The sequence below is a fragment of the Zeus faber genome, assembly GCF_960531495.2.
Source record: "Zeus faber genome assembly, chromosome: 6".
In the NCBI taxonomy this organism is placed as follows: Eukaryota; Metazoa; Chordata; class Actinopteri; order Zeiformes; family Zeidae; genus Zeus; species Zeus faber.
This window is the reverse complement of record NC_137201.1, coordinates 16,508,727-16,535,730: the sequence shown is the minus strand read 5'-3', so window position 1 is coordinate 16,535,730 and position 27,004 is coordinate 16,508,727. Positions and strand designations below refer to the sequence as shown.

Sequence of the window (27,004 nt, the reverse complement as noted above, 5' to 3'; positions counted from 1 at the left end):
AACTAGTGTCAAAGATGAAGCTGAGAAAACAGGTAACAGTGTGTGGAGGGGCCATATTCTGTGTGGCTGTTTTCTCACTCTACCTGATGTTGGACAGAGTACAGCATGACCCTGCACGAAGACAGAACGGCGGTAATTTCCCAAGGGTAAGTGTAAGCTGCATGTATCTTGTTGAAAAGCTGCTTTTTTCATTGGTACCATACCGAGGTTGTACCTCTTTCAGCACCAAACTGAAGTGATTCATCATCCCAAAAATGCAACAATTAATGTTAAACAATGCCTGAAGGCATAATTGTTGTGGTTCAATTGTTTTATTCTATTTTGCAATACCCATAATTAATTTCACTCTGACTGTTCACCCTCTTGCACACATCATTATGAAATTGCTGAACAGCCACATCTTTCTCACATAGATAGCACATTTTGTTTTTTAGGTAAAACAGTAAGTGTGCTTAACAACGTGGGGTATCGTGAGTGTGAGCTGAAATACTGTATTTTGAACGCTCCTTTGTCTTTTGTTACTTTGGAAAATTTATTGAGTGGGTTACATTTGGTCAAATATGTTGTTTGAGTGGGGGCTGGGCCATTATTCAACTTTATTGTTTATGATCTCTGTGGTGTCTCATGACGTGACCATTGCTTGAAATACCTCTTTATGAGGTCTCAGGTTGTAAATATTATTGGAAACATGGTTATTTAATATATGATTCATTAAAACAAACTGTTTAAATTAATACACTTCAACACTGGGCTTTGAGTTAATCATAATCATAATTCATGTCAATATTGTGCAGTTTCCTATGATTATCGGGATAATCATTTAATTCCTCCATATTTTCCAGCCTTAGATAGAATACAAGCTGTAGAAAGAGCTTTTATTTTGTGCAAGTGTACAACTTTAAACTGGTTCTATACTCTCTTTCTTTATATTTAGAGCCAGATCTCAGTGCTGCAGAACCGTATAGAGCAGCTAGAACAGCTTCTGGAAGAAAACCACCAAATAATCAGTCACATAAAGGACTCTGTGATGGAGCTCACAGACACAGGAGCTGTGTCTCCCAGCGGCCACCTGCCCTTCAGAAGTGCCAATGGATCCTGGGTCTTGCCGTTTGACGGCCGTCCCACCTTCCTCGCTGTAAAACCCCAAGACTGCCAGTTTGGTGCTGGCAACCACGGTCAAACCGAGCTCCAGGTGAGCTTGCCTGAAAACAATATAATTATCCCTATTATCATTTTCATGTCTATTTAGAAATGTTCTTCCTGTCTACATTAGAAAGGTTGTCATTCATTTTTTCACAATGAGTGGTGTAGAGAAATACCAGGCTAGGAATTGGAGTAACCTTTTGAGTATTTTTTTCTCTTTTTTTAGATGTTGGATGTGTACTCCCTCTTGAAGTTTGACAACCCCGATGGCGGTGTATGGAAACAGGGCTTTGACATCACCTACAACCCTGGAGAGTGGGACAATGAACCACTGCAAGTGTTTGTCATCCCACACTCGCACAACGATCCAGGTGAGCTGCACAAGGAGTGTGGATTAAAAAGTCTTAAACTTTTCACATACAGACTTACAGTAGGCGGTGAGCTGCCACAGACTGTCATGTTTCCTCTTTAAAAGAGGTTATCTGGTTTTTGGTGATAAATGATGACTGAGTGCTGAGATCAAGCAAGTCGGTTGATAGGTACTTTATTTATCCCTGGAGGAAATATTAGTGTACCATCAAAATAGGCCATAGAATAAAAATAGAGAAAAAAGCGTGAAATAACACGGGTACTTGCTTATCGACCAATTCGCTTAACGACCTGGTCCTAGTAACGGAACTCGGTCACGAAGTGAGGAGTACCTGTATACAATAAACCTGGAAGTTAAAAAGAGGATGGGGGGGGGGAGAAGTGAAAATATACAATAAACAATCAACAGAAAAATAAAATATGGAATAAACAACAAACCTGTTGCTAACCTAAAGGAAACAAAAACAGTAAAAATGACCTAAAAAAATAAATGAGGAAAAATTGGAATTGTACATAAACCTAAACACTAACTGCAAGATGGATAAATTCGACATGTGCAACAAACCTAAGAAGTTAACAATAAAATAAACCAAAAGCTAAACCAAACCTAAAGATGAGCAAACAATAGTAAAGATTTGGGAATGAACAATTAACTTAATGATGAATATTACATTTAAACATATAAATTGGCAAAACGATTGAGGAGTTGAGTGAGGAGTTCCTGTTGTTGCATAATTAATCATACCATAGCAGTAATGGGCACAATGCAATAATAAGAACTGCAAAGGGACACGACTGTTTTGTCACCCATGGGAGCTGGTGTAAGCTGATTTTCTCTTTATTTCTCACCCTTTCCTCTGGTTGCACTGCATTGTCTCCTGCACTTTTCAGGATGAACACTATCTTTGTGGGAATTTGTTTTGGTATCTAGTTTCCGACCCGCTCTGTGAGCTTCCTATTGTCCGAGGCCATCTCCTTTTCCTGAACCAACTGTCCTCTCAACCTGAACAGGAAAGAGAGTGTGTGTGTGTGTGTGTGTGTGTGTGTGTGTGTGTGTGTGTGTGTGTGTGTGTGTGTGTGTGTGTGTGTGTGTGTGTGTGTGTGTGTGTGTGTGTGTGTGTGTGTGTGTGTGTGTGTTAAATACTTCAAATAATATTTAAACACTCCCCCCGCTCCATATTTGATCCACTTTAAACAACACACGTCATCAGTCATGTGATGCTAAATCCCTCTGTTTTCTCTAGCTAGTGCTCTGCCCTAGCTAAATAAAACATGAGTTTTATTTTTGAGCTATTCCTGCATAAACAAAACGCAGTGGAGGGTGCTACCTGAACTGTTAAAACGCTAACATTCTCTGCTGAATCTTTCCAGGTTGGATCAAGACATTCGATAAGTACTTCGCGGACCAGACACAACATATTCTAAACAACATGGTGGTGAAGCTGGCCGAGGACCCACGCAGGAAGTTCATCTGGTCTGAGATTTCCTTCTTCTCCAAGTGGTGGGACAGCGTGGACATACACAAGCAGGAGGCCACGCGCAAGTGAGTGGGAGCACAGCACAAGGAATCAAACATGTGGACTGCTTCTGAGAGCCAGCCAAACTGACCTTTCACACGCCTTTTTTTTTTTTTCTTTTTTTAAATCTCCGTTCCAGCTTTCTGGAGGGCTGTCCCCAGCCATTTTGAATCTGGTGATTGTCTGAAATGTCTTGACAACACTAACTGTATTCATTCATGAGTGACATATGGGAGGTCACCTGCTTCTCCCATGTGGGAGTCATCCAATTGTATCCAAAGTGTAACCTAAGTACCTTGGAGCCTCTTTGGTGACAAAGGGATGGTCCCAAAATAGCACGTTATCTGCTTAATGTGACTTTTCCCTCTTAGCATGAGCTTATCCTCACCTTGTTTTCTTAATCTTCTTTCTTCACCAGACTGATCCAAGACGGGCAGCTAGAAATTGTGACTGGAGGCTGGGTGATGACAGATGAAGCCAACGCTCATTACTTTGCCATGATAGACCAGCTGATAGAGGGTCATCAGTGGCTGGAGAGAAATCTAGGTATGGAGCTTATTTCAGGATTGTGATTTAAGCTTCCAGATGGGTTTGGAGAGCTGGCTCCTAAATATATGGTGTTTGACTTTGAATTTGTTATTATTTATTATCATAATGCATATGCAGGGTTTGCCCTAGGATGGAGTTGTAGCACCATGCATGCAAAGTTTTTTATTTTTTTATTTTATTTTTTTTCTTCTTGCTCATGCGTATTATCCGCAGTGGCCCTCCCGCCTAGGCTGGATCCCCTATTGATATTGTTCCGGGAAGATTCTCAGAGAGATTCTGGAGCAGGAATTAGTGAAATACCAATTAAATTTGACCGGAAGTAGCCGAACCTTCGTGTATCGCCCACACACCAATGTTGTAAAACGTCGGGTTGGGTGGCAGAATGAGATGAGTTTGTGGAGTAAGACGCTTTGTAAAATCATCCAATTTGCTATAAATGTGCATGTTGTGGCTACGAACTAACAATCGCACCGTGCAAGCTGCGTAGTGTAGACTCCATCGCGTTGTAGTGGTTCCAAACTGCGCGTGTGTGTGAGAATGGCCTTGCCTGCTTGACGTCAGCGGGCCTTTCCGTTTGATATTTTATCTTTCTTGCCCTTTTTGTAAATCGACGTATCCGGTTCGCCTCTAACCCGGTGCCGTGTCCCTCCTTAAGTTGCGGCATTTGAGCCAGTCGACACACACAAACTGTAGGAGTACAAAACAGTCCAAAAGATATTCAGTTTTTGTGTCCTCACATGGAGATGGCTTGCAGCTCCAGAGCATCGTGTCCGTTTAATTTTAGTCCTAACAGTTTAAAAAGTTGATGAAATGTCTCTGAGAGACATGCACTGTTGTAATCTGATGTAATCCGTTTGAATGAAACCTAGTTGTTGGGAACTTCCACACAGAGTGTTTACATTCCATAGAAACACTGAGGCAGTATTCTGTGGACTAGAGGTAGTAGACAGCCACTTTCAAATTTTTAGTATAAAGTAATAACATGCAACAAGTGTATCAGCTTGTATGAGTAATTCTGCATATCACCAAGACTCGGAAAACTTCTGTCATCACATCAGCCGATGCTGCATTCAAGGGAAATCTGAAAATTTTAACTAGTTTTATTAATAATGCTGATGTAAAGAGGAGCAACAGCATGAACTGATGCTACGTTACATGGGAACTCGAAAAATTGTAATTGGTGTCGATACTGGACCCAGTGTACTGCAGCTATATTTATTTATTTATATTATAACAAACAGCTATCCAAAATACTTCTGTGCCTTTGGAAGCTTTTGGCAGTTAATATAAGTTACAGCCACCAGGTGTCCCAGTCTCGTGAGACTATGAACCTGGAAGCGCTGCACGTACTACTGTGTTTTTACACGTGCAGACGGCAAGCTGCTAACGCTTAGCACCTGCTCATACTACTCACCCGCAGCCTGCGGTTTTCGGTTCTGTGTTGGGAGTTTCAGGTTATAACAACCTTTCTGTTGACTGTGCCCTTGCCTGTCCCGTGCCAACAGCGCAGCGATACTCATGGAAAGTTGCATGACTGTTTTCCCTTTGGCGAATAATAGTCCTTAATCAGCATTGCTTGCTTCATTGTTGACCTTTATGATGCTATGCTAAACAGAACAGCTTTTTTTACCACAATAAATTTCTAGTTTTAAGACCTGTCTATAAGTAATTTCTCCTAATTGAAAGGCAGAAGCTCTAATTTTTAGCCAACAAAAACATTTTTTTTTAATAATCCTTTTTTTTATTTTTTCTTCTCTCTCTGTGCTAGGTGTACTGCCACGCTCTGGGTGGGCAATAGACCCCTTCGGTCATAGTGCTACAATGCCCTACTTGCTGAAAAGGGCCAACATGACGAGCATGCTGATCCAAAGGGTCCATTACTCCATTAAGAAGCACTTTGCCTCCACACACAACCTGGAGTTCATGTGGAGACAAGCTTGGGGTGAGTGGACCGCACATGCCATGTTGTTATCCGTCCAATGGTGGTTTACTTTCAATTGCAGTCCACTTTATACATATTGTCTTATATAGTCACAAAATTGTCAATAGTCCAAGTAGGGATCCACTGTGTTTTTGATGGCTTAAAATAGCAAAGTAACAAATTTGATCGAATGAGTGAAAAATGCCTAATATGATTTAATATAATTTATTTACCAAATGTGATGCTGTTTTGGTTGCTCTCCTGTACTGGTTATGGGTTATTCCAGTAACCCAGGTGCTCATACTGTACTCCTGCTCTGTGAAAGTGAATGACGTCAACTACCGTAGTAGTTGTCCGTAGTAACAATTTGACGACAAGGTGATTACATTACATTAAGTAATTTAGCAGACACTTTGGTTCAAAGTGATTTACAATAAGTATAATGGTTGAACTGGAATTAAAGTGCAGCTATTCAGCACCTACATCTAGCTGAGAGTTGTGGGCTAAAAATACAAATACAAGACCGTGTAGTGGAGTGACAAAACATCCACTTTACACAATAACCAACACAAGCAGCAGCAGTAGGAGGTCTACTACAGAATTTGTTTTGTCTACAAGACAGAATTTGACAGTGGGAAAAACTTGATTCTCAACTCCTGTATTCAAAGTCCAGGATGTTAAGTAGCTGCTTCTACCGTTGCAATGGTGTCTTAATCATTATATTGACGGTGTAATTGTTTTTCAGTGCAAAGTACATGGTGCAGGTGCGACTATTACTCAGAGTAGCAGGCTAGCCTGATACTGTATGTCTTTGCTTCAATGATACGGTCAGGTTTGGCAAATGAAAACCAGCATTTGGTATTCAGTTTAGGATTCTGCCCAGTGATTCTTTTTCAGGCAAGAATTTTCATTTTTGCACCCCACATATTATTTCGTATTTTCTTTTCTGTTAATGTGTCATTGGTCAGTGTTGTAGTTTCGCCACCCAAGTTGCGTTTTCAGGGCCCTGTGGCACAGAGACACAGACGCCAGGGGGTTGTTAATACCAGTTCATTATAGAGAGTGGGCTAGCTGGAATTAGCCAGATAGAACATGTCATGACACTTGCTCCTATCCTGAGTGTGTGTGGGAATGGGGGCTTTAACCTGTTGCTTGTAAGACCAACCAACGAGCAACAGGTATGCAGCCACACTGATCCCAATCACCTAGATCCAGGTCAAGTGTGGCTGCTCACCACACCATCCCCCCCACCACATACCCCAGACACCAAACTGAGGCCAGGGAGACTACCTGGCTGCCATGTTTACCTGTGGTGGTTGCTGTGCCACTTCTCAGCCGGACCCCCTAGGTGCTGCTGCTGCCAGTCGGGAGAGGGTTGGTGCTGGGGCCGCCCGTTGAACTGCTGGTGGCTCCAGGGTGGCTCCTTAGGACGGCCCTTCTGTGTCCCTTCCCCATTCCGGAGAGTCGTTGTTCCCAAGTGGCGTTTTCAGGGCCCTCCGGCACAGAGACACAGACAATGGGGGGGGGTTGTAAATACCGAGTTTATTGTCGAGAGTGGGCTAGCTGGAATTAGCCCAGGAGCAGAAAGGACATGTAATGACACTGGCTCCTATCCTGAGTGTGTGTGGGGAATAACACGTTGCTTGTTAAACCAACTAACAAGCAACAGGTATGCAGCCACACTGATCCCAATTACCTAAATCTAGGTCAGGTGTCGCTGCTCACCGCACCATCCCCACACCAGTCATTTTGGCGGCTTTAATAAACAGACAGCCTCCAAAGAGTTTCTCTATCAGCTGCGCTGTGTTTTGCTTTTGGAAGTCTTTCCAGAATTGCTGCTTGGCACCACCCCTTGTGGTTGCCTGTGGGAATGCTCCGTGTGATTACGCACATTTTAGCATTTATTTTCTTTTTACATCGCTGTGTCCGTCAAAAACTCATCGGCAGTGATCACCTTCCACCGCGATGCACTCGTGGATATAAAAATTCTTTGGAAGAACAACTTTGGGCATTTTATCCGCGGATCCAGAGTGGCGGGCAGAGATTTTACACGCCAACACGATCAACAAGGACAATAACTTCAATGCAGTCGCCGTTCTACTGGTGGGCCGAAGGAGAAAGAACCGCGGCAAAAGAGGCGGCATTTGGATCAGAATGAAGACGCAACCTTACCGTCCACCTCTGCCCAGCATCCTCCTTCCCGATGTCCAGTCCATGGAGAACAAGATGGATGACCTTCGCGCAAGGATTACATTCCAAAGGGATACGAGGAGCTGTCTGATGGAGACATGGCTGAACCTGCTGGTGCCGGACCAAGCCATTCGTCCAGCCCAGTCCTTTGCTGTCTTCCGTGTGGATAGGTCAGAGGAGTTGTGGGAATCCAAGGATGGAGGCGTCTGCTTCACGATAAACGGTAACTGGTGTAACTCCCAACAACATCAAGACTCTCTCTTACTCGCCGAACCTGGAACAGCTGACCGTCTCATGCCGTCCATTCTACTTCCCCCAGGAATTCAGGGCAGTCATCATCACAGCTGTTTATATCTACTGCAAGAAAACACAGACACAGCACTGCTGGACCTGTTTGATGTGTTGTGCGGACTTCAAAACAAACATCCCGACGCGGCTGTGGTGGTGGCTGGGAACTTTTAACAGGGCAAACCTTAAAAAAGTTCTGCCTAATTTCCACCAACACATCACGTGTGCCACTAGGGGAGAAAGAACTTTGGACCACTGCTACACACTGTACAAGAACGGATACAAGACCCTCTCACTTCCTGCGTTTGGGAAATCGGACCACGCTGCCATCTCGTTACTTCCTGTTTGCAGGCCATGCATCGTACGTGGAAAGGTAGTGACGAGGGACGTAAAGCGGTGGTCGGACCAATCGGAGGCCACAGTTCATGACACTCTGAGTGACGTCGTCTGGGACATGTTCCAATCAAATTCAGGTGAGGTCAGTGAGTTTACGGAAATAGCTATGAGTTTCATAGCTACGTTAGCGGACAGCATTGTTCCCATGGTGAAAGTTCCGATATTTCCGAACCAGAAACGCTGGGTTGATAAATCAATCCACGGCGCTCTGAATGCTCGCGCGGCCGCTTCCAACAATTGTAAGCGGCCGCTTGTATTCGGCAATACTACATACTACAAGAGCAGCCCCTCCCCAGCCACCAGTGTGGAGGCCTCCCTAGCTAAAGAACTGAACTCCTTTTATTTGCATTTTGAGGTTGGCAACAACTCCATTAGCTCGCCAACTAATTGAAGTTACACTGCTGGGGATGAGCGCGCACTCTGTCTGAGCATGACGTCAGGAGGGCCCTGATGCGTGTTAACACCAGGAAAGCTGCAGGCCCAGATGGCATATCTGGGTGAGTACTAAAGACCTGTGCTAACCAACTAGCCCTGGTGCTCACTAGGATATTCAACGCCTCCCTGGCCGAGTTGGTGGTCCCGTCCTGCTTCAAGAGGTCCACCATCATCCCTGTGCCAAATATCGCATCTCCAGCGATCTGATTGAATGACTACCGTCCGGTGGCCTTCACCTCAGTGGTTGTTAAGTGCTTCAAGAGGCTGGCTAAGGATAACATTAGCACCTCCCACCCCCGCACCATTGACCTGCTGCAGTTCGCATTCTGGCCGAACAGGTCCATGGACGACGCGGTCTCCCAGGTACTGCACACCACGCTCGCGCATCTCGATGGCCGAATGGAGGGCTATGTGAGATTTCTGTTCATCGACTAGAGTTCAGCTTTCAATACCATAGTCCCCACCAGACTGGCTGTCAAGCTGCAGAAGATAGGACTGAACACTCCACTGTGTGCCTTTATCCTGGACTTCCTCATAACCAGGCCCCTGTTGGTTAGGGTGGGGAGGCACACATCCAGCACCCTCACCCTGAACACAGGATCCCCCCCAGGGCTGTGTCCTGGTCTCGCTACTGTATTCGCTGTACACACGACGGTGTGGGCAGGTTCAGCTTGCTGACGACACAGTCGTAGTTGGCCTGATCGCCAACAACGATGAGAAGGCCCACCACGAGGGGGTGGCTGATCTGTCACTCTAGTGCCAGGACAACAGCCTCCTCCTCAATGTCAGCAAAACTATGGAGCTGATTGTGGACTTTAGGAGAGGATTACAACCGAGGACCCACGCGCCGTTGGTAATTACAGCTTTACCACCTCGGGCAGCTGATGAAATTCAGGGTCTTGGTGAGGATCCTCAAGTCTTACTACTCTGGAGCAGTGGAGAGCATCCTGACAGGCAACATCACTGCCTGGTTTGGGAACTGTACTGCTCAGGACAGGCGGACCCTGCAGAGGGTGGTGCCGAATGTACCACTGGAACTACTCTTCCCCTCCCTGGGGGACTTATACACCAGGAGGTGTAGTAGCAGAGCCCACAGGATCATGAAGGATCCTCACCACCCCAACAACGGACTGTTCCAGCTGGTGTGGTCAGGCAAGCTCCTCCACAGTCACGCAGTGAGAACAGAGACACTGAGACAGTTTCTTACCGCAAGCCATAAGGGCTGTCAATGCTGAACTCACCAGGGGCCTTCACTGAGACACATGCATAGGCCCCCACTGCATTACTGTAATGTATGTTGCACATTGTACTGCATTCTGTACTGTTATTGTATTGCTGTGTCATACTGTTGTATACTGTACTGTATGTCTCAACACACACTACCTCACTTTATTCACAGGGCACTTTATTGCCTTATCTGTATATATACAAATAATCGATTCCTCTTATTTCTAATTTGCATCCCCATTCAATATATTACCTTTTTATGCTTATTTTGTTCAATTTATTAACTGAATTACGTTCTAGGAATTAGTTAGTTCAGTTTGTTTAGTTAGTTAATTAATTACTGAGTTATTGTGTCTTTGTACTTATTGTGTATAATCTCCAGGTGTAGTAAGTTTGTGATAAATAAACATCTTGAATCTTGAAAGCCGCTTCCAGCACCGTTGCTAGTAGCTGTAGAGTATGTACTGGTCCGGACTTTGGAGGGTATATCATTTTGTGATTTTGAGTGTTCAATTTCAATTCAAGTAAATAACATTGTAGTTTGTCCTGATGATTTTTGTCCACAATGAGCCTTTGATATTTTTTTTTTTTTTTTTGGGGGGGGGGGGTAATAGCTATTCGGAGGTGTCTTAAACGGTTGACGTGGTGATTATTTATTTTGGTGAGAGGCCATTAGTTTGAGTAATGGCATAAATATTTCAATCAGCTAAGCTTTGGTAAGACTGCTAAATTGAAATGTTGGTATGATTTCATTAAGATAATAAATGTCTATTTTTTTGAGCAGATTTGTTTCATGGGGAAGGTTGTCAAACATAAAATTTGTCTGCTCTTCCAAAATTTATCACTGCCTCGGCAGGCTCGATCCGGGCCTTTTTGAAAAAATGACTCATACTACTTTTGATGTTTAAATAATGAGGACATGGAAATTTTAGCAACCAGTGATTCACCAGTGATTTATTGTATTTTTTTCTTTATTTTGCTGCTATTTTTCTTGTTTGCACAGCCCTAAAATGAATTCTTCTTCCCCAAGGATAAATTATCTATTCGTTTATTTCGCGCCAACTCCCAAGTCCAAATAGTTATTTTAGTCCACTTTCCAATTTCTCTTTACTGCTTTGTTCACAGACCAATCATCCGGCACAGACATCTTTTGTCACATGATGCCGTTCTACAGCTATGATGTGCCTCACACCTGCGGACCAGACCCCAAAGTCTGCTGCCAGTTTGACTTCAAAAGACTGCCAGGTGGACGCGTGAACTGTCCGTGGAAAGTCCCCCCGAAGGCTGTGGTGGAGGCCAACGTGGAAGAGAGGTGAGGACAGCATGATTCAGCCTCCATGTGGGTCTTTTGCACGGCGGGAGAAGCTATTTAATTTTTTTTTTATGGAAGGAGGCTTCTCCAAACCCTGTTTTTGGAAAATTAGATTGAAAACCTGCCAGAACCAGACGGCTACTGGCGGTTAGAACACAAGGTAGATTGGGCCACAAACGGACCTCGCACGCCAGGAAGGGAAACGCTGCCTTCGATCATTAGTCAGTTTAAATAAAAAAAAACGAAAAAAAAAACCCACTGAAACAGGCCAAAAATGTAGGGATTCACCGATTTATCGGCCGTACATCAGTTTTGGACAATATTCGCCTTGTTGACTGCCTTCAGCCATTCTGTAAATAAGCTGACAGTCACAGATGGCAGTGGCCGATGTTTATCCAGTGTTTCCCACATGTGGTAGCTGACGGTCATTTAGGTGGAAGTTGATATGGCTGGTTATTCATGTATATTGCACTCTTCTTAGAAAATACACCCATATGACTCCAGTGTAAAAAAGATGAACAGAAGTGTTTATACCAAGTCCCACAGGTAGCAAAATATGTCCCCAACGAAATCTTCTTTTACAAGAGTTAATCCAAAGTTAAGTAATAATTCCTTAAATCACGGAACTACAACTACGGTGAGGACTGTGTTGCTCTGCCTCTAAAACACCGCCCACTCCCCCGGCCCATTAAAGGAGAAAGATGACTTAAAGAGCTGCTCTAACGAGAAAAGAGCAGAGCATGTTTTAGCATGAGTGGCTAAAGATAAACCCAGTTAGCGTGCCTGTTAGGAAATACGGAGCAACAGGAAGGAGAAAAAGGGTAAATCTTAGGTTGGACTTGGAAGCTGCAGAGGGACAAAAAGGTTAAAAGTGCAATGACTTTGTATTTGGATAATGGAACCAAAGGAAGGACTAAAAAAGGCTTCCTGAGCTCTTCCATTGTAAACATCATTACCAGTAAGTAATGATATTTTTAAGTAGTGTCATCTATGAAAACATAATTTCTATGTACAATATGAATGTAAACAACAACACTTGACTATGCTAAAACTCTTCAGTGTTATTGTGTAACATCCTGCCTCCTGTGCGCTGTACCCAGGCGCCGCCCCTCGTCTAAACAAGAGTATTTCCAGGCGTGTAAACGCATTTGACACAGACAATCTGCGGTTGTGAACTATATGTGTGAAAGGGTAAATCTGGACAATGTCTGGACCTGATTATCCGGACATTGTCCGGAGTGCATGTGTGAAAGCAGCTAAAGATGCATTGGCTCCTCCACCACACGTAGATTTCAATTGGGCGGAGCGTCCAGGTATGTTAACAGCCGCCAAAGTATATTTGGTGACCCATTTTAGCATTTTATTTTTTTTATCTGTCCTGAGAGAACGATGCCATCCGCGATAGATTTTAGAAGACTCGGACACGGCTCTCTGCAGTGCTCCAGCAGGAACTAAGGCTGCGTTCATAGGAACTAGGAAAACTGTAAGTGAACTCGGAAAACATTGGTGTTGGCTATTGGCCATATTGTTATGTTAAACATTGGTCTCGGCCCAGAATTTCACAATTGGTGCATCCATACCAAAATACCATCGAAATTCTAAATGACTAACCTTGAACAGATTCTGGAGAGGGAAAAGGAACTTGTCACAGGATGTAGACCTTAAGCTGTAGAGGATGTTGCCACATCTGTAGTAAGCTCTGGTTTATCTTTCAGCACAATTGACCGTTCAGCTCTTAGTTTGTGTTTTAATTGAAAGTGTTCTTAGTTGAGCCATCTAAACCCGTGCACAATTATGTGTATGTGGCTTCTAACCTTTTTTTTTTTTTTTCTCAGAAAATGTGTATTGTTTACCCTCTGTTCTCTGTCTCTGACATGGATGATTTAATTCAGGGTGTTTATCGTGTATTCACCGACTGTGACCCAGCTGTCAAATGCATGTTTCATTGGGGAAAAAATAAACAGGCAAACTTCCAAAGCTGATTTCAATGGCTTTTGGGAAACACCTCTTAAAGTAGAAGCTATTTCTCTTTTTCCTTTCTCGAGCTAATTTGACCATTTGCCATTTAAGTGGTGATCCCCTGTTACCTTTTTGTTGTTTTTCTTTTGGAGAGAGTATGAGTACTTGGCTCATGGGGGCTTGTTGATACAGAGTACTGATCTGAATTAGGGATGTTAAAATATGTCAACTAATTGACCGACTGTCGACAGGTTCTCCGTGTGGACGGTAAAAAAGAAAAATTCCATATTTAGTTTGACTTCCTCAGAATCAAATAAAAATTCGGGGGGGCCTATCATAGAGATTGTTTTTATTTTTTTTTTGTGTCTGCCTCCTGTCCTGTCCCATAATGCACGCACATTGCACATACAAGCTGCTTAGCAAAATTAGGTTTCATTTCAGATGCCGCTTTGTCGTCATTTCGCTATGTCAGACTGCCATCACATGTGGGTAAAACCAAGCAGTTCTCTAGCGTTTTTATAGCTGAATATCTAATTCATCATGATTCTTTTATTTTAGCCTACGTTCGCAAATGCACATAAAGAAATGTGGTGTTTCAGCAAAATGATTTCATTTTCAGACATCATGTTAAAACAACTCATTTAATTATTTCAATAATAGGTGATCGCTTTATATGTTACAAAATTGTTAAATAAGTGTCGCTATAGGCCTAGCTCAAAACATAGTAAATTTCGAACATCAGTCTCCATGCAATTGTGGTGCTGAAAGGACAGCTCAGACACGGCGCCGCATAAAAGAATGCAAATCCATGTCTTATGGCATGATTCAAATTGCGGGGGGATTTCGGTGGTCTAACCCTTTAATTAAGACTTGGACCCTTCCCAAAATAGTGGGATGTCGAAAACATTTATACACCCCTCTTAGCTGTACTTGTAAACATCACAATATATTTCAGATATTCATGCCTGGGAGAATCTTGTAATACGATTTCAGAGACCCCTAAAGTCGACCAAACCATTACGCTGAGCATCGCGCTCCCCGGTGGACCAAGGCAAGTTGGAGCAGCTCTGCAGCAGAGGGCTCGATCCGCAGCTCAGATCAGCGCATTCGTTTTTTGTTGTTTTTTTTGGAAGCAAAGCAAATAAAAAGTTTTGTTCTTTTGTAGATTTTTATTGTTTTACTTAGTTTTCTAATTGAATGAAACAAAAAAAGCCCCACCCCAACAACAACGACTAATCGAAAAATGCCTCTGATACGGCGACTAGCAAAGACCTGTCATTAACATCCCTAATCTGAACACTGACATTTTAGGCTGCGCATTGTCTAATTTAAACCATGAAACCTATATGGCTGGACCCATGTATGAAACGCTAGAGGACTTGTAATTTGAAACAAATTTTAATGAAAATAAATGTTCAATCTCCTTGCTGGTTGTTCCAACACATTCAGAAGAATAATTACAGATTTTGATGAGTGGCTTTTACTGGTCATTAACAGGTGGCTTGCTTCATGTATGTGCACCGCTCAGCGCTTGTAAATTAAATTAATATTTTGAGGGCTGGGTCAAAGTTGTGATATATTAACAAAATGTTCAGTCCCCTTACTGATTATTTCGACATTCAGAATAGGGATGTTCCTAAAGACTGATTTTATCCAGTTTAAACGGAAGTTTCAACTTAAGACTAGTCTAAGTCTGAAAAATATTGCATATATTAAAAAAAATATAACTTATATTATACAAAATATTGTGTATATTATATAGAATATTGTTTATATTCTAAAATATTGTGTATATTATAAGAGCCATTTGAAACTGTTAGTCATATTAGTCAATAACCAAATCGTATTTTAAATGCCCCGATGGACTGGGCGGTGGTGGGCCCGGGGACGGGGAAAGTGCAGCGAGTCTGCGACCCAGGCGATGCGCCCAACTAGTTGTCCCCACCGAGGGGACGCTGACACCGGGAAAACGATCTTCCATCCGCCACATTTCAGTGCAAATTGAAAGTGAAAATATGCAATATAAATGTGTTCATTAATAAAATAATAATAGGGCCTAATAAGTTTAACCGATGTAATCTTTAACCGGTGTAATTAACAGGCGGCTCGCTTTATGTGCTGGCCTTTGAGATTTCCTAACACCACTTCGATTTTGGTACCCAACAATATGTCCTCTTTTCGTTCCATGTGTAGGGCACATCTGCTGCTGGATCAATACCGTAAGAAGTCCAAGCTTTTCCGCAGTAAAGTGCTCTTAGTTCCTCTGGGGGACGACTTTCGCTATGACAAAGCCCTGGAGTGGGACCAGCAGTACACCAACTACCAGAAGCTTTTTGATTTCATGAACTCTCATCCTGAGATGCATGTACAGGTGAGCCAAACCCAATTCATCATCTGTCCCAAAGTTAGGCTGTTTATTTTTTTTTACTGTTGTACTCTTTGTTTTGGGTGTTGTGTTGTTTGCGTCAAGCTGTTTCTTGTGTTAATAAATTATGTATAAGTGTTGTTTGAACTTGAAGACAGAACAAAGTTATTTTCCTTGGATGTTTTGTTTTATAAATTTCCTTCTAAGATGAAAGTGAAATGGATTGAAAAGAATCCTGCACCCCACCACCCCGCCCCCAAACCCCTTTGTTCTGTCAACTGTTAGAGCAAGATCTGAAAGAACCTGTTTCACACTCGTCACTATCGTTCCAGGCCCAGTTTGGGACACTATCGGACTATTTCACAGCGCTGTACAAAGCAAACGGCGTCACCGAGGGCGCCCGGCCGGCAGAATACCCGGTGCTCAGCGGAGACTTCTTCGCCTATGCCGACCGCGAGGATCACTACTGGACTGGCTACTTCACCTCCCGGCCCTTCTACAAGAGCCTGGACCGCGTGCTGGAGTCGCACCTCAGGTGGGAGTAGCTGGGATGTTGAACAACATAGGGCTGGTCGATATTAACTAAACAAAATATCATGATTTATTTTTTACCGATACCTCAATATTGACAAACGTAATGATATTTTGGGAGTGACTACTGGTGCTTTCCTTAGATATTTTTTCTTTAAGAAATATTTGAGATTTCTTGGGGTGTAACGCATCACAAAACTCACAGTTCAGAATGTATCACAGTTTTGACTCACGGATCGGAAAAAATTTCGGACAAGCAAAAAAAGAAAGGGAGAAACCTTTAACTTTGCTCTCCTTTTACTCTGTAAAATCTTAAATGAAAATGACATCCGAGATGTCCAATGTTTAAATAATATCTTAACATTTATAAAATGGTAGTGAATGGGGAAAAAATGTGATTAGATTAGCCCCCAGTACTTTAATTCCAATAAAGTAACAGGTATCATGTTCAATTTCTCACGTTTATAACAAGCCAAATTTCATGGAAATCAGTGACCGTTACGATTTACAGCCGATTTTGTAGAGAAGTCTGTATCTCTTAATACACATTGTATTTGTTTACTCGTGGATCTTGACCACCTCAATATGGCGGACGTGCAGACGCATAGCAGAGACATTGGTTGTATCCACTGCTCATTCAAGAGATCGTAATGTAGCGTTCACATAGCGCGTCGTACCGTAAACCAATGATTGCGTTTCAGATTAAAACACAACATGCAGCTGTCTTGTCACACATCTTCTTTTCACTGCAACTCTGCATCGAGATTTAGGGTCTTGTCACACATCATCTTTTTACTGCAACTCTGCATCGAGATTTAGGGAATTAATCCTTAAAAAAAGTAACCACGACAGTAAAACTGTATTTCACTGTGCTTGTTAAATGTTGCATTTAATCCACCGTTCACATTCGTGCCAAACTGTGGGGGGGGGGGGGGCGTACGGATCGGGGATCAACTGTGTTCCATAACACCAGTATTCATTAGTAATGTTGATAATATGACCAAGCAGATAATAACTAAGCACTTTTCATACACAAATTATAGACATGCAAATTATAGTTCATGCTTTACATTAATAATATAAATTACTCATATAATAATAATAAAATGGAAAAAAAAAAGTGCATATAATAAAAATAGAGTAAATATAATCAGTTTCAGTTTTGGGTCTTTTAATTTAGACTGATAATTTAGACTGAGCTAGAAGCATTGATCCCAAACCAAAAATCCCAGACGATATCTCCTCCCATATCACACCGTCTTTAATATAACAACATGTTGCCCAGCCCTAAATAAACCTAACTGGGTGCAATGTCTTGGTCTTTTATCAACCGTGTCCGAACTTCCTGTCGTCGTTCTCCAGGGGTGCAGAGATCCTGTACAGCCTTGCGGTTTCTAATGCTCGTCACGCCGGCATGGAGGGCCGTTACCCCGTGTCAGACTACACTCTGCTGGTGGATGGCCGACAAACCGTAGCCCTCTTCCAGCATCACGACGCCATCACTGGCACCGCTAAGGAGAACGTCGTCATCGACTACGGCTCCAAGTAAGGAGGTTTAAATCCAATTCATTAAATTAAATTGAAGTGCTTAGTCTCGTTTGCTTTTTTTTTTTTTTCTCTCTTCTTTTTGAGAGAGATAAAAATAGATTAAACTCAAGTAGCAGAAGATGAAATTGCAGCTTTCAGAATCCTTTCAAGCTTTACTTTCCTGTACAGTACTTGTAATTACTGTCTGTCCTCCCCTGCAGGCTGCTGCGCTCGCTCATTGGGTTGAAAAGGGTGATTATTAACGCTGCTCACTTCCTGGTGATGAAGAACAAAGAGTTCTATCGCTTCTATCAGACGGAACCTTTCTTGGAGACGGTGAGCGGGGAGCGGGGGAAAGAAATGAGCATAATGTATGAATCAAAAATATCTAAAACTGAGCATTAACTTTTATTTCATGCAGGATGACAGACGGGCCACGCAGGACTCCCTCCCCCAGCGGACACTCATCGAGCTGGACCCGGCAGGACCGAGGTACCGGCCCCAAAATCCTCCATCCTCCCATCGTCCCTAGTTCCTCCAGCGTGCAGTGTTTCTCATCAGTTCCTGACGCCTCCATTCCCCCACCAGGTACTTGGTGTTGTTCAACCCAGTGGAGCAGGAGCATCTGTGCGCGGTGACCGTGCTGGTCAACACGGTGCGGGTTCGGGTTCTCACCGAGGACGGACAGACACTCCCTGTGCAGCTCAGTGCCCAGTGGAGCTCCCCGAGCCAGATGAGCGATGAGGTGTTTAAGGTACAAGCAGTTCTATAAAGACTTATAATGCCGGCCTCTTGTTGGTTGCACAAACCAAAGACTATGTTTAGACTAGGGGGCTAAAACCACACAGTATTCACTCACTGAGAACTTTATTAGGAACACGACTAATACTGGGTAGTGCCTCTCCCTGCTCTCAAAACAGCCACAATTCTTCTTGGCATGGATTCCACAAGATCTTAGAAACATTCCTATTAGATTCTGATCCATTTTGACATGATTCCGTCATGCAGTTCCTGCAGATTTGTCAGCTTGCACATTCATGTTGCGAATCGCCTATTCTATCACATCCCAAAGGTGTTGTGTATTGGTGTATTGGATTCAGATTCGGTGACTGGGAAGGCCACTGAACAACATGGCATGTTCATGAAAACAGTTTGTGACGACTTTTGCTTTGTGACATAGTGCGATATCAAGCTGGAAGTAACCATTAGAAGATGGGTACTGTAAATTGTGGCCATGAAGGGATGCACATGATCAGCAACAATACTCAAATAGGCTGTGGCATTCAAGTGATTGATTGGTATTAACGGCCCAAAGTGTGCCGGTTTAACATCAGATCTTAGTATGTTATGTAGTAAGGCTGTACCCAACTCAGAATTTTGTCAGTCTAATAGGATTTGGCTGTTCACTACAAAGATTAGACTAATCGGGGGTATGCGCGTACAATTTTTATTTTTTTACCATCCAAGAGAACAAAGCCATCCGCGATCGATGGACTCGTAACCCGGAAAACCGTTGGCTACCACCACAAGTATATTTCAGACCTTTTTTCACCATAAATGTGTTTAGATCGCTGTACAGTTAACTAAAAAAACGTGTGAAAAAAAACCGATGCCTGGTTGCCACCCTGACAACCACTTAAAAGTTAGTGTTGAGCCCTGTTAGTGTTGAGTACTAATACCCAGCGTTACCAGTCATGGGATGGGATTTTGGGAATCATTTTTATTAAATGTTCAATAAATATTCCTTTTAAAATTAACATTTATATAATCCGGGAGAAGCCTGTACACACCCAGTTTCTCCTGAGAGAAAAAAAATATATCGAGTGCGGGTCATGAAAAATGTAAAAAAAAAAAAAAAAAAAAAAAAAAAAAAAGTACTTAAATTTTATTTTAATCATGCGCACTCTTCAGGCAACGTTCATGGTCCGCCTGCCGCCGCTGGGCCTGGCCGTTTTCCACCTTTACGACTCTCCCGACTCTCCCATGACGCTGCGCTCTGACACCCTCCTGAGGCTGCCCGGGCCGGGGGTCAGCGCCCGGGCGGCGGATCCCCTGCCTGTCCGGACGCAGCAGGCGGACCCCCAGACCTTCTACATCACCAGCCAGTCACTGACGCTGGGCTTCTCCGGATCCACCGGCCTGCTGGAGGTAACCGGTCACTTTCCATTGAAGATCGTATTTGGGGATTTGCTCCTCGGCTTAACATTTGGTTATATCGAGTTGAAGAAGAGAAATGAGGGCATTATTTCTCAGCAGGCAGCTCTCGCTGTCTGAACGTCCCATTTCATCTCCCCTGTTTACCCTCTCGCTTTGGGGAATCGCTCGCTGTCTTATTTCTCCTCGTGGCCTGTGTCCTCCTCAGAGCATCCGGCTCAAGGACGACCCACAGGAAGTGAAGGTCCAGATGCAGTTTCACGTCTACGGCACTCGGCCCTCTAAGGACAAGAGCGGGGCCTACCTCTTCCTGCCTGACGGGAAAGCCAAGGTGTTTATTTCTGTGCTGGCAACTTTCCTCTTTGAGGGCTCTGGGGGGTGGGGTCTTGTTTTTGATTGAAGAGCAACACAATAGAGTGCCGGGACTCTTTAGCTCTTCTGGTCTTATTTTTATTTATTTATTTTAACGCTAATTTATTCATGTTTGGTGCGCCACGCTCACTAGAATCCTCTTTCATCTCCTTTATCGTGTTTCTCCACTCCGCCTCTCAGCCGTACAGCCAGAAAGAACCGCCCGTGGTGCGAGTTGTAGAGGGGCCGCTCTTCTCCGAGGTGGAGGCGCTCTACCAGCACTTCCAGCAGAACATCTGTATCAACAATGTGCCCGGTAACACCAACACTCAGTGGTCTACCATCAACTGAGGTCTCATAGTATTGCAGATAGTTTTGGTTATTATAGCTGAATCATTTAGAGCTGTCACGGTTATTTAACGGTTAATTGACGATTAATTGTCCTACAAACACAAAAAAACCCCGCGTTTAATTGTCTGTTTGTTCATTTTATGCCACTGTCATAGTATAAGCTCAGTGTAATGTCTACCTGCAAGAAAAGCTTTTTATTAATATTAAACATCAAGAGATAAGAATTTGGGTTGACAGTTAACTTGCCTCAACCCAACTGACAGAAACATGAAAATTCACATTCTATTTGTTGTCATTTATAACTTTTGATTCAAATGTGATAATAGATGATTGTAGAATCGTAATGATTTAACAAAATTATTGCGATCTGTCAATTATGTAATAATTGCAACAGCTCTAGAGATGGATATGTACAGTAAGTACTATGCGTTTCAGCAATCTGAGGAAATTACTTTGAACTTTAATTTGTTAAGTGTTGTTATTTTTAGCACCAATGCATCTAGATGTGGTAAAGGCCACCCAGGTTGTTATTCAAGTTTGTAATGTTTTCATTGAAGGAGTGGACGGCCTCTCGATAGACATCACCACCACGGTGGACATCAGAGACCACACCAACAAGGAGTTGGCCATGCGACTGGTCACAGACATCCAGAGCGGAGACGTTTTCTACACGGACCTCAACGGCTTCCAGGTCAGTCCTCCCTCCAATGGGCGGTGAATAAAAGAGTTCTTCTCTTTTGCATTATCTTGCCTCTTTTTATGCTAATAAGTGTCTGTGCACTATTGTCAAACGCAAAACGTTTTTGTTGAATAATTCAGTACCAACTGAATGATAGCCATATTGCCAGCTCACACTATAAAATGTGAAAATCACTCCTACATATGCAATGTGTAAAAACAAGTTTCCAATAGTATCTAAAAACTGAGTTTTAGGTTTGCACCTGAAACGTACTAAAAGTAGAGCTTTTGATTTGAGCTGCGTTTCTTAATAAATAACATTTACTCATTGTACATGCAAATGGCGACAAGTTCATAACTGTAGCATAACAAAAAACTATTTGTACACATCCTCAGATTGATCAAGAACCTTCTTTACATGCATGACGGGTGCTCCACAAAGCCCCAAGGATGTGAATTTCACTTTCAGTTTGAGTTTTAGATTCAGCCACGAGCAAAGTGCAGTAGACCAAAGAACTGTTTGCTTTACTGTTTGCTCAATTTGTACAGATGCTGCTGTTCCTCACGAGCTCGGTTTTTATTGTTGTACCTTTCATATCTGAAATCCTATCTACAGATGCAGCCCCGCCGTCACTTCATGAAGCTTCCCCTCCAAGCCAACTTCTACCCCATGCCCAGCCAGGCCTACATCCAGGACGGAAACCACCGGCTCAGCCTGCACACAGCCCAGGCCCTGGGCGTCACCAGCCTGGAGAGCGGTCAGTACTTCCACTCGAGGGGAAGCAGTTTTGTTTTTATTATTATTATTATTTTTTTTTTTCTCTCAAATTTAAAATATATCTGAAAAGGAGCAGAATATGGATAGGAGATATTTACAAAGGAAAGCTACGTGTGCCTTGAGCTCAAAGTGCCATGTCTGTAGGCCCTCGACACAGAGGTTGTCTTTCCCTCCCTCAGGACAACTGGAGGTGATCATGGATCGTCGGCTGATACAAGACGATAACCGTGGGCTGGGCCAGGGCCTGAAGGACAACAAGAAGACAGCCAACAGGTTCCGCCTCCTGCTGGAGAGGAGGTCCACGGGAAACAAGGTCAGCATTAAACTTTTATCATGATGTGGTTTAGGCACTGCAATAAACTGTATATCATAGTAACTCCAGCGCCCCCCCAACACTTTGATTTCTGCTTGTTCTATCTCTGAACCGTTTCCATGTGATAGATGATGCTCTAGCGTTTTAACCAACACTTTGTCTTTATTGAGAACCACTTTTAACCTTCATTTGTTTGCTGCTGCTTCCGCTCTAAACTGTTTTCGGACATTTGTTGATTTGGACTGACTATATTCAACATTGTAGGAGGTGGTTTAACTCATATGCTGAAATTTTAACGTATATCATTGTGTTAGGACTGTCTCTTATGAACATTCTGTGTTCATTTCAACTGGATTTTCTTTGACAATTTACATCTAATTATAAAGGAAGGAATCTCTGTACGTCTGTCTGTCTGGAGTGCATTTGTGACAGCAGCTAGCAATGTCTGGATAATGTCTGGACCTGATTATCCGGAGATTGTCTTGAGGTAACCTTTTACACATGTAGCAAAAAAAATGGAGATTGTCCGTGTCAGACGTGGACACCACCTGGAAATAATCAGTTTGGTTTAGATGAGGGGCGGTGCCTGGGTAGAGTGTGCAGTAGGAAGGACATGACGCTGCAGAGTTTTACAGCACACCCAAAATGGCGGATGAGGCTACAGACCTATCAGTAGTTAAGTTTTTTTGCGTTGATACTCCATGTGTTTGGACGTATCCCCAATTTAAACCAGAGAGTGGAAAGGAATAATTAAGAAAGCAGAAAGGAGTACTTAGCAGCTAGGCTCCATGCACAAAGATCCCCATGAAGGTAAATAACTGGCACATGATAGAGACGTCAGCAACACGCAACACACCCACTCGCTCACTGTGAATGATCTGGACAATAACCTGCACTGTTCACACATACCGCTCAATCGGACATTATGCACGCTTTTAACTAGGGTGCTGGCTGTGTAAAGTCCGGGTAATGTCCTGGTCAAATGATCCGGACCTTAGCATTCACACGTACAGCTCATCCGGGTAATGCACTGCAACCCTGAAATTATTTGGACATGTGTGAAAGCAGCTTGTCAGTCCTTAAATTATCTCGACAACTGTTCATTCGATCTACTTCACATTTGGTTGGTGTATTGCAGCGGTGTAGTATGTGCATTGTCAAATTTGGACACGTGTAATATTAATAAACAGCGAACAGTGAGCTGGCAGGGGGCGGGGCTTCAGGTCCTGCGACTGGGTCACAAAGGGTGTTGTTCCTGTGGGTATGACTTTAACTGACCGTTTCATCTTCCATTCTGGAACACAGGACTGTATCATTGACATTTTGTTCAACTTGTGCCATTAAAATGTCTCCTACCTATAGAAAATTTCTTACAGTGAGACTTGCATATATCTACATATAAATATATGATTTCATAAAACTATGCAAACCTAACACTGCAGTAATGTTATTCAACTTTACAGCCCTGCATAAATATAACATTTTTTAAAACTATCAATATATAGTATTGTGGAAGGCCTGTTTGGGATTTATATCGCTCAAGTTCCTACAAGGAATACTGGGAAAATAAAGAATATAGAGAAAACCAGATCATACAATGATCAATATCTAAATGCAAAGTGTTTTTGTTGAATAATTCATTACCAAGTGAATGATTACTCATAATAGCCATTTGATCTCATAATAGCTGGTGCACTATAAAATGTTCATCAGTCAAATCAGTCATGCATATTCAATGTGTAAAAATAAGTTTCCACTGTAAGCCAACGTATGGTTATGCTGGTAAAGTCTTTCACCCAAACGTACCAAAAGTAGGCCCTTTCAGTATTTCTACAATAATAACATGAACACTGAACAGTGAACCCCTCAGGACTCAAAGGACTCCAATCAATCCTTCAATTGGCTTTTTGAAATGGCACATGAAGCCACTGGTACAGCCCTCTATTTAAGTAGTTGTACAACCAAAGCTGAGCAGTTTTGTGTGCACATGAAACGATGCAATTGTTTAGAGTTTCAGTGTTTATAGAGATGTTAAAGACTTAGTAGAATTATTGCATATTAGCAACTCACCCAATGTTGTTATATGAAAATGATCCTTTAAAATGAACTGGACCAAATGGCTTTGCAGGACTAGGGCAGGAAGTTGACGGGTGTCATGGGACGTGTGTGTGTGTGTGTGTGTGTGTGTGTGTGTGTGTGTGTGTGTGTGTGTGTGTGTGTGTGTGTGTGTGTGTGTGTGTGTGTGTGTGTGTGTGTGTGTGTGTGTGTGTGTGTGTGTGTGTGTGTGTGTTACATTTCGTTTTTCTCCCGTGGACCGCATCGAGAACAGAGATATGGAATGAATCCCAAATCTCTCTCCATGGTCGTCGGAAGGGAAGACGTCTTGTCATTCATCCATTGTTTATTAGGGGGGTGGTAGCTCAGGAGGTAGAGCTGGTCGTCTAGTAATCTAAAGGTTGCCGGTTGATCCCAGGCTCCTCCTGCTAGACTCCGCAAGACACTTAACCCCTAATTGCTCTTGATGGCTGTGTCCATCGGTGTTTGAATAATTGTAAGTCGCTTTGGATAAAAGCCTCTGCTAAATGACTAAATGTAAATGTTATTAATGTCTTCCTCCTAATCTCTCCCCTCTTCTCTGACGCCCAATTAACTTCAGCGTGGCGGTTTATTTGCCAAGCTCTCCTCCATGTTTCATTCTTTCGTCTCCCAAACATTGAGAGGCGGAGTTCAAGAGGTAATGTTGCCTTGGCAACCGTACAGATGCTAGCTAGTTAGCGAGCCGGCTTTGTTGTCCTGTGCTGTAGCTCCCGTTTCTAGGCGTAGGTAGACGTTTCCTCTACCTCTCCTTAGCCCTAGACACACACACACACCCACACACACCATGTTGCCACAGGAAGTGGCTTTGTATGCAACAGGTAACACTGTTCATCAAGTACATGGACGCACTCATTACTTCTCTCATCCTCTTCCTTCCTAATTGCTAATGTTGTAGCGCAAAGCTGCTCCTTCTCAAAACAAGAGCCCATGCATTGTTATTTAAGGACTAAGAATTTTAGTGTCGCATATCACACAGAGTCTGGCTGACGTATCCTGATAGAACAGAGACAGGCGGCCGTGTGCCAACACCGTGCGGCTTTTCATTTCACCGGCTGTTTTGAATTGATGAACGGCTTTGAATCGGCCTCGACAGTCCTTTGTTTGAATGAAAAGCTGCGTTCTCCTGGGGTGCTGTAACACATGGTCTCCCGTCCCCATAGCACCACTTAAACGATCCTCCTTTTCCTTCCATGGAGTTAATTTATTTTTAATGATATTGTTTTAAAGTGGATTTTAATACCAAATTTATCGCAGTAAAGACAAATGAAGGACTCCCGCTCGTCCCGGGTTTTTTTTTTAATCTTCATTCGGCCTTAACCCTTTGTCTCCACCCGCCCCCAGATGACGGACAGCGGGGCGACCAGCTTCCCCTCTCTGCTCAGTCACATGACCAACGCCATCTTGAACCACGAGGTGCTGGCGCTGCCCGTCCTGCCCAAGAAGCGGGGCATCCCCCCCCTCCAGACCTTCGCCCCCCTGAAGGGCACCCTGCCCTGCGACTTCCACCTGCTCAACCTGCGCAGCATCCAGAGCCAGGTAGCGCAACGAGGGCTATGAAATGTGTCTTTGAGGGAGATGTTCACGTTATTTTGATTCCTTCAGCCAAACGAGTTTGCACGGCTCATTGGTCGGTTTAAATATCAAATCAAGAGGAATTGATGTGTTTATTCAGCTCTATCCAGCTTATTATGGTGTCTACACGCCACAGTGAAGCGGAATATTATCGTGTAATCTAGTCTGTCAGTCTGAATATTTGGAATAAAATCAGAATTTAGGCGTAGCCCTCATCACTTTCTGTCTGTGTCTGTGTCTGTGTGTGTGTGTGTGTATAGCAGGACCCCCACTCTCCATCCCCCTACACCGCCATGATCCTCCACCGTAAAGGCTTGGACTGTGGCCTGGAGGCCCAGAACCTGGGCTTCAACTGCACCACCACCCAGGGACAGGTAAGGACACTTCCCTTCTGCCATGTCTCTGGTTACCTTTTCAACCCTTGAGCTGGCTTTACACTATATATTTTACATACATTTATATTTATTTTATATACGTGATTTATTTACTCAGATTTAGTCCAGGTCAAATAGCCCTAACTGTCAACAGTGGCGACGTGGCGGTCCCAAAATGTGTTGCAAGAATTGAAAAATGTTTTTAATTATTTTATTATTGTACTTTGTATTAAATGCATTTTGCTTGTTTGCTTGTTTACTCTCTGATGGCATTTTTAATGTAAAGCACTTTGAGTTACATGTCGTATGAAAGGTGCTATACACCTAACTGGCTGCCGTTATTCATCCATTAATTTATTTATTAATCTATGTATGTATTTATCTATTTGTTGATCTATTTATTTAGCTATTTATTTACTCAGTTAGTAATTGATCCTCTCCTCTCTCCGTCCAGCTGAGTGTGTCGGGCCTGTTCCGCAGCCTGGATGTGCAGCTGCTGCAGCCCATGTCTCTGACGCTGATGCACGCCGGCTCCCCGCTGGCCAACGACTCCGCCCTCAGCCTGGAGCCCATGGAGATCTCGGCCTTCAAGCTCAAGCTGCGCTAA

The 27,004-nt window shown here is 43.2% G+C and overlaps 1 protein-coding gene across 1 annotated transcript; it reads left to right on the top strand.

The window, feature by feature from the left end:
• Positions 1-14: 14 nt before the first annotated feature.
• man2a2 (mannosidase, alpha, class 2A, member 2) lies at positions 15-27,004 on the top strand (the record flags this gene model as incomplete). Its single annotated transcript, XM_080002079.1, has 23 exons — positions 15-146; positions 935-1,192; positions 1,370-1,514; positions 2,884-3,055; positions 3,448-3,575; positions 5,347-5,520; positions 11,161-11,347; positions 15,500-15,677; positions 16,004-16,206; positions 17,565-17,747; positions 17,951-18,065; positions 18,151-18,221; positions 18,318-18,483; positions 19,641-19,877; positions 20,092-20,214; positions 20,436-20,550; positions 21,143-21,276; positions 21,880-22,021; positions 22,221-22,354; positions 25,011-25,088; positions 25,793-25,987; positions 26,284-26,397; positions 26,852-27,004. 23 exons carry the CDS (start codon positions 15-17, stop codon positions 27,002-27,004), a joined length of 3,537 nt encoding a protein of 1,178 aa, XP_079858205.1.